Source organism: Drosophila erecta, unplaced genomic scaffold (assembly GCF_003286155.1).
Source record: "Drosophila erecta strain 14021-0224.00,06,07 unplaced genomic scaffold, DereRS2 tig00000055-arrow-pilon, whole genome shotgun sequence".
NCBI classification, from domain to species: domain Eukaryota; kingdom Metazoa; phylum Arthropoda; class Insecta; order Diptera; family Drosophilidae; genus Drosophila; species Drosophila erecta.
This window is the reverse complement of record NW_020825200.1, coordinates 5,965,396-5,973,689: the sequence shown is the minus strand read 5'-3', so window position 1 is coordinate 5,973,689 and position 8,294 is coordinate 5,965,396. Positions and strand designations below refer to the sequence as shown.

The 8,294-nt window shown below is 45.2% G+C and overlaps 1 protein-coding gene across 2 annotated transcripts; it reads right to left on the bottom strand.

The window, feature by feature from the left end:
- Window positions 1-6,718: 6,718 nt before the first annotated feature.
- Window positions 6,719-7,609, bottom strand: LOC6540803. Of its 2 annotated transcripts, none has more exons than XM_015159866.2 (2): window positions 7,469-7,609; window positions 6,719-7,415 (listed from the first exon to the last, which is right to left on the bottom strand). In XM_015159866.2, the coding sequence occupies exon 2, from the start codon at window positions 7,411-7,413 to the stop codon at window positions 7,048-7,050; it is 366 nt and encodes a 121-aa protein (XP_015015352.1). In that variant the 5' UTR covers window positions 7,414-7,415; window positions 7,469-7,609; the 3' UTR covers window positions 6,719-7,047. The 2 variants fall into 2 exon arrangements, with proteins under 2 accessions (XP_015015352.1, XP_001968833.2); XM_001968797.3 differs by having other exon boundaries at window positions 7,473-7,609.
- Window positions 7,610-8,294: the final 685 nt, after the last annotated feature.

The following is an 8,294-nucleotide window of genomic DNA, read 5'->3' as shown; positions in this document are numbered from 1 at the left end:
ACTCAAAAATGTTGAAATTTATCGTTTGCACTTGCACTAGCTGAGTAACGGGTATCTGATAGTCGGGAAACTCGACTAGCTTGTTTTCTGTTACTCCGTGATATTATAAATACATCAAGGAAAACATGCAGAAAAATAGCTTTGAGCAGCTACTATGTGGCTTAAATTAGATATGATTTTCCTGCTTAGTAAAGGCAATAACTAGGGCACATTAGTTGGGCATTCCTCAATGGCAGGATTCGAATATTTGGAGAAATCACTGGGATGCCCCAGGTAGTCATTCCACAGGAAGTGGGCTCCAAGTTTTACATATGCACTCTTTTGTTCAATCTCTGGCCCGGATTTGGCAAATTGTTTGCAGGAGAAACAAAGGACACAGGAGGCGGCGGCCAGGACGAGGTTGAGAAGGCTGCTTATCCTTGCCCGGCAATCCAACTTCTTTCGTGTCGGAGCAATTTATGCTGCTAGCCCGACTCCTCGGGGGCAATTGTCTGACTGCTCCTCGGATGGCTGGAACCTCGCTCCTCTCCAGTCTTCCTGGCAGGCAATCTGCTGCTCGTTGTTTGCAGTTTAAAGGTTGAGAGTAGTTCAAATTGTTTGCCAGGTATTTGCACTCCAGCACTTTTCCCAGCTATTTGATCTGTGATTGAGCTGAATGAGCAAATAAACTTGTGGCCCGACTCCATTGAGCGTGCGGAGACATGGAAAGGTTAATGCGCCCAAATGGATTTGTGGCTAAACTTAAAATACAATATTTTAACGTGCTCTTAGCTGGGATAAGTTTCGAAATCATTCGGCTGCACTTTGACTTTTGAATGTGCGAATGATTGGGAGCACAGCTAAAGAAAATGGGCAATTTTCCAGTTGATAAAAAACCTTTGTCGATGTCTGCTAAAGATAGTGGATGTTCCGAAATTAATTGCTTTTGCCATTTTATTGGCCCCGTCTTAATTTGATTGACCTATCTTGTTTCGCAACTCGCTTTATTTATTGTCCTTCGGGAACGGCTACACTGTTTTATCATTTATCAAAAATTATGCGGCAAAATATCTGTGCCACGTCAACGTTTCAATAGGCGGCCAATAAAATTTATGGCCAGTGCAGTGGCCCCAATCGAACTGCAACAGCAACCAGTCCTGACCACACCAACCCGACTCCAGTGGCAACTTCGACCAGCTCGTCCTTCGATGCCGCACAATGCAGTCGGGTACATTTGTCATGGGTGTGTTGTGGCCAGACTTATTAAACGGCTTTTAAGCGCCGGCCGGGAAGATCCTTATTATGCGCAGAGTGTTTTCTATATATCGCTGCCGAGATTTATGCCCGCCCAAATGACTTTTGCGGTTGTATTTCGCAAATGATGCGGTATTTTCTGTATGAATAGAAAAGCCCCATCTTTGGGGCAGACATAAAGGGGCGCATGCCAAATTTGTCCTTAGCCACTAATGACGGAGCGGCTTTTGAAGGAAATGCACTACTTGCTTCTGAGCTGCGTTCTGCGTTCAGTGTATTGTTATTGCCAAAAGCCAGATGAAACTATCTTATAGTTGAAAGGTAATCACAATTTTATTTTCATATTAGTCTTGAGTTCCCTGGGCTAAACAGATATTTATCTACATTGGTCGCAGCCATTTCCCCAAGCTTCTTCTCCTCAGATACTTTCAGAAGAGTAAAGCACTTGAATATTCCTCAGCCTGGACTTCAAGGGCGTATTAGGCAAGTACCAAAGGATGCCACGAAAAAGAAAGTTCTACAGACATATCTAAAATAAACTGAACTGAATATATGGACAAAACAAAAATATAAGAATATCAAATTTGTCTTGCAACCACTTTGCGTATGGAACGTATTTCGCAGCAGGACTGTAAGTAGCGGGTAGCCAATAGTCGGCATGGCGACTTAGCCAGCAAAGTATATTTAAAATTTACGAGGCCAGCTCAACTAAATTCAGCAGAGCACCGCTCCGAAGGAGCAGAGCCCGAAATACAAATGGGACCCAAGCTGTTTATGTTTTTCGAACGTGTTTGGATGTCGAGCAGTTACATTTGCACGCAGCTTGTCCATTTGTAATCCCCCATCCCAAGTGGCATGGGTGTGAGTGAAAGTGGAATGTTGCCCAAATTAAGTTGTTGCCTTTGGTAAATTGTCAGTCTGCTGCGTAGACACACACACGTGTGTATGTGTGTGAAATGGGGAAAGAAGTGGAAAGTAATGTGTGAACCTGAGGAGATGGGTCGACTAAGCCGCTTTAAACTGGAGCCGGCAGCCCAGAAAAGTGTTTCCTGCCAGATAACAAACAGCTGTAATTAGTAGGGACATCGGGACGACCACAAAGAGTGCTCTGCGCATAATTAAACAGCAAATTAAGCATTATCATGGGGCGTCAAGAAACAGGCTACACTGCAATAGGCAATGGATACGCCAATCCCCAACTGAGTCGAGTGGACTTGGCCCCATTTGGGTTAGTGTAAACTCGGCCGGCCAGCAGCAGGTTACGCACAAAGGACTCAATATTAATAATGGTTAATTGGCAACAAGTGATCGGGGTCGAGTGTTGCCTAGTGACCTTCGGGGACATTTCATCATCTTAATGGCGCCCAGCCTCGGCCAGCCTCGGCCAGCAGCAAATCTGTGACAATGCACGCGTGAACCTTGACAGCCCCACTCAAATTAGAAAGCCCCCGAGAGATGGGCGTGCGCTCGAATGTCCTTCGTCCTAAGCGGCTTTGCCGCACCCCCTTTGCCACCTGTCACTGCGGTCTGGAGCCCGTCAATAGCACTTAAGCGGACACATAAGCAAGCGGACTGGGGCAGGGGTCAGAGGGTCAGGGGTCAGCAGGTTGAGCTGCCCACAAGGCTTGGCTTTTGATGGAGTCTCGTCACTGGGCTTAGCTGTGTATTTGTGTATGGCGATTGAGCAATAGTTTATAAGCCTTCGAGCGGGTAGATCTAGCAGTTCTCAAAAGAACCAAATATTTGGATATTTTTCTGTTTCTCAAATTTTAGCTTTCGCCAAATTGGCAATCCCTTTAACTATTCAGTAATTTATTTAGCTCTTTTTGATGACTTACAAACATCATCAAACTATTTTGTTTTCATGAAATAGAAGAAAGAGTAAGCTATCCCCCAGGTTCCACGGACTTAGCACCCGATTCAAGAATGGGCCATCCAACCCTTATAATCACTGTAATTAGTAATTACATCGGCCCCCTCCCACCTTGCCACATCGCCATGCCACCCCGATTCACACCTGTCCTGGCACTTATCCCTTTTAATTAGGCGCCACCAAAAGGCAAATTTTTCGAGCCCAAGGAGGCAGCCAAGTGGTAACGGCAGCTCCAAAACCCCGATCCTTCTGCCCCAACCCGACCATCCTGCCATTTCCCTATCTATCTGACTGTCTGTCTGTCTGTTTGCCTTCCTTTGGCAGATGCTTCGACTGGCAGCTCAGTGCCCGATGCCTTCGGCCCATTTCAGATTTTCATTTTAATTATTGCGAGTATTATTCTGAAAATCAAGTGAGCGGCAACTTTGGCAATTGCCACCCGCCTCCCCACGGCGTGGGGCGTGGCCGGAGTCGCTGAAGCAGCTGTTGCAGCGCCCTGCTCCCTTTTTGCCCAACTTTGCCACCTGCCAGCAGCGCTTTCTCCCTTCGGAGCTCGCTGGTGTCTGCATGTTTCCGTATCTGTGTGTTATCATATTTCACGCCTATTAGCGTTTTAATTTAATTAACATTTATGGCGACAGTTTGAGCCGGCTGCACTGGAAATACGAGCTGTTTAGAGGAGTTCGAGTTGGGAGCCTGTAAGGTGCAGTCGGGAATTCCCGTGCGCCCAAAACTTTAAGAAAAGCTTTAATCAGTTCAGCTGCATTGTTTGACTTTGAGGGTAAGCCGACTGGGAACTTGGCAACTTCATTGCCAGTCTGCCAGGGGAGCTCAAACGGTGCTATATTAGTTACCGATTCCGGAAATAATTTCACGTAACTATTTGCACGTAATGCCAGCCAGACAGCTGAGCCGCTGTGAGAGTCGGATTGCCAGGATAGCCAGGATAGCCCGGATAGCAGTCCATCCCCGTCCGCAGGACTAAATTTATTGAAGGTCCCGCCCGACATGGACATGGCCAAGGCAACTTGAGTTGGAAATTACATCCGCTTGTGCCTGCCAGTCGCACTCGCAGTTACGGCCAAGAACTTTAAAGCGATTGCTGGTGGAACTGGGGCGGAAAGTTGAAAATATTTCCGTTGCCTATTTGCCTCCCATAATGACATAATTAAATTCACACGCCCAAACGCACAGACACCGGGCGTTTTGCAATAACATTTTCAGTCCGTCGCCATGGATGCGGCTTTCCCGCCAGTTCGCTTGTTGTGGCTTAGCAAACCATCCAGTTCGACCTTAACAATCTGTCAATTGTCACGAACTGAGGGCCGTGGTTGCTTTGTGTAGTTTGAGCATATACATACATAGCTGCAAAATCGCGACATTAAATTGCTTATTTAAAGTGATAAGTGAGAATAAAAAAAAAATCTGGTGCATCGACTATAAGATACCCTGTACTATCAGTGTGCCAGTGAGGCTATAGCAGCCGGTCTGATTGCCACCTAATGTGCTTACAAGTTGCATAAAGCTCTTATAACTTATACCAATTCTGAGAAGTGGAATTGAGTAGAAATTGCATACTTAGAGGTACCCTTTAGGTTTTGCAACTTTTAAGTTCTGTCTGCATTGCTTGGTGCTCTAACCTGTGTATTTTCCCACAATAATAGTTCTCCATTTCTCAGCCGTACTGCGCCATAGGTCAGCTGCGAAGATGGAAGGGCTTTTCCCGCAAAACCCCCTATCTTGCCACGTTTTTCCGCTTTTTGTTAACAACAAAGGCAGCGGCAGCAAATGAAGAGGCTGGGAGTCGGAAAGAAAGGAAAACATTGCAAAGGAAATCGAGGAGGGCATTGTGCGAGTCGACTGAAACTGCAGTATTTTACCTTGGACTGCAGGCAAGCATGAGAATTTAATGAGCAGCCTGCAGAAGCTTTGAAGTTGAAGTTGCACTGGCAGTGCAAAGTTTGAACTGTTTAAGCCTTAATCGCGTTATTGGCAGGCGGCAGGCGGCTGGAAGGATACCAGAATGAAATCGTCTGTTTTGGGCAATTATAAATGCACTCAGGGCCCATTTTATTGCCCAATAATTGCCGGAAAGTGCATTTAATTTCAAATTTAATAATTCCCACGACCAGGCCAGCTATTTTCAATTTGGCTATTTGTGGTCTTGTGCAAATTCAGTTTTGGTCAAATTGTTAGACATATTGCATTTACACGCATTTGGCTCGGACTCTGGAGTTTAGGTTTCGGTTTCGGTTTCGCTTCGGGTTGGTTTGGTTTGCTTTGATGGCAAACAATGGAAGGCCATTTGTTGTTTGGAGCATTGAAATTTGATTTTGTGTTGTGTATGTTCAAGCTTGCATGTGTAATTGCCAGAGCCTACGGATTATGTGGTTAAGGCCAAGTAAATGTTTTTCTAAGCCTTATAAATTAATATTTAAGCATATTCATCAACTTAAATGAAAACACGAGCGGCTGGCTTCCTGGGCAGGCGGACGTCTATACAGGATGCCATTATTTGATCTGTTTACTTTTGAAAATTTTACTGCAAATATGTTTATCAGCTGAAATGAAAAACTTGGGCTTAAAATAATGTATGAAGTGTAAAATTTGTATTAGTTGAATTTGTATTCATTTAGAAGTTTGTATTAAGCTGATAGATTGTAATTTGCACAAGAATTGGCATTATCTTTCATAGCCAGGTGCCCGTTCGCAAACCTCTTAGTTCTTTTTAGGTGAAAATCTTGTTGCCAATTAGCTACCCAATAATCACCTTTAATTAATTGAATCCACCGCCGCCTGCGGTCGTCCAATCACAATCGCACTGCAGTCTCGACCTCTTTCGAGGCGACTTTCACTCCTTTGCTGTCTCTCCCTCCGATTTCCATGCTAATCACAGGCAAAACTTTCGACTGCATTTATCCTCGGACTGTCCCACCCGCTCTCTTTCAATTAATTCTGGCAACCACTAAAGGCTATACCTTGCTAATTGAGATTATCCATTATCGGGCAATCGGCATTTGAATAATTAAAACGTCAAATCTAACTAGTTTGCCAATTGCCGGACTTTAAATTGGATGCAGGGGCTGTTCGCCAAAGAAAACAATTTTTGGCTTTTTCAAATGCAAATTTCATTGCTCATACGACATGTGTTCCGTTGCCGTACGTGATGCGTTTGCTAGTGAGTGTTCGAGTTTCGGGCTCGATTTAAATTGATTTTTATTGTTGGGAAAAGATCCTGACCAGTGTGGCATATTTATTTTTGGATCGCTTGCAGCAATCGCTTGCATTTTTCCCACATAGCCGGATAGTTGGGAAAAACGAGCTAAGAAATATCTCGGCCAGATGTCAAATAGTTATTCAAACGTGACAGGCTCACTTATTATTTTCACTCAGTGCTACTGCGAAGGCTGACTAATTGATTTAGGGAGCGTCAATATTTTTTTGTCCGCGTTTTGCATATGATTTTAGCTTGCTAATCACATACTCGTATTTTCCCAGTCGCGCAATGCATATGAAATCGGACACTCCCCACCAACTTCGCTCACTGCCACATTGCTAAGCTATTGCCTTGGTTATGAAAAACTTTGCTTATGCATAAATTTTCCCCCACCGTGCGGGGAAAATTGAAATGCTTAAAAGCGCATGAAAATGTTGTTACAAGTTTGAAGTTTTTGCTGGGTCGCTTTTTATGCGTAGCACAAACTTTAAATGCACGTTAAGAGTATGTGTGTGTGTGTGTGTGTGTGCGGTAAAGAGAGGCTTGGCTATTTGTTAAGAGAATTTCTATAAAATGTTCAAGGCTTTTGTTATGGAAACTTTCACTGCGTGCCGGCGCCCAAAAACTGCATAAAACAGTGTTCCCGCAGGCCACTTCAGGTGAAAACTTTCGCTTACATCTTAAATATTTGATATGTATGCGTTGCGATCATAATTTGCATTATTTAAGCCCATCCAAAGCCGAGTAGTAAGCCGCCCAAGAAGGCCACGCACAGGCGACCGCTGGTTGCACACGCCTTCCTCGCCTTATCCCCAAGTTCCTGAATGCGATTGAGATTCACTGCCTCCAAGGACATTTCTCTGACTTGTGGCTGCCCCCGGGGCTGATCCTGGTCCATCTGTGAGAGTGTCTTGAGCACATCCAGCCTGACGAGTCCCGCCTGCCATGCCAGCTCGATCGCCAGAATGGTGCCGCCCGCGGCCACGGCCACCATCTTACTGGCCTTCAGGAGCACGAAGCCGGTGAGGAAGCCTCCGGCAGCTCCCATCCCGATCTGGCTATACGGCGACCTCTGGCTAAGGCTATTCATGGCTGAGGTCGGGTATTATAGCAGGTGACCACTGTGCTGCGCCGATTCTACATACGTACTGCTCTTCACCACTGGTAAGTCACTCATGGCAGCTGCTTTGCTTCGCCCTCCAGCTGAGGCTGTGATTTTACATACAATTTGGGTGACCCCTTGTGAAAGCTAGCTCACAGCATGCCACATGCGCCCTTCTATGCGCTTCTCACACTCCCCAGCTGCGCTCAACTGGCAAATGTCCGCCAGACCGTGAACGTCTAAGCCGACAAAAACATCAAAGTTCGAATGCGCCCATGAACGATTGGGGTGGCGTTACGGAAACGCCGAGCCTTACATTAAATGGCCTTAAATTTGGTGTAAAAGCACATTTTGAAAAGTTTTTAATTAGCCATAAACTCTGCAAATCATTCCTGCACACAATCTCTGCCCACCCATATTTACATTAAACTTTTCATGGCTAGTCGGTAAACTCTTTAGTTGATACGATGGACGCTTTTCACTGATCTGTGAAGCGTTTAAGCTGAAGGGATATACATCAACGTCTAAAATCATTCTAAAATGTTGTATTGCACAAATTTAAAAGATATAGATATACTTCAAAACGTCAATGGTGAAATCGCTGTTACATACTTGAGGAGTGTAATTCTTTCAGTGATTCATCGCCCTACCAGTATTCCAGCTGAAGGCTTAGTTGGCAGAGTTCAGGCTTACAGTTCAATTGGATGGGACCCCCGAAACGGCAGCGGGCTTTAACGATTGAATGCGTTTTGGGGTTTAGACTCACCACGGCTCTTATTTAATTTATCGTTCAATTATGCGCCCAGCCACGCCCAAACCAAATAGCTGAGGCCCCAGGAGCTGTCGAGGTGTTTTTCGCTTATCGCTAG

What these genes read in the sequence shown, in the direction of transcription:
- LOC6540803 (XM_001968797.3), bottom strand. Translation starts at nt 7,500, where the DNA reads ATGAGTGACTTACCAGTGGTGAAGAGCA. An exon ending in CTTACCAGTGGTGAAGAGCA is followed by an intron (nt 7,416 to 7,472) that starts GTACGTATGTAG and finishes ACCCGACCTCAG; the next exon opens with CCATGAATAGCCTTAGCCAG.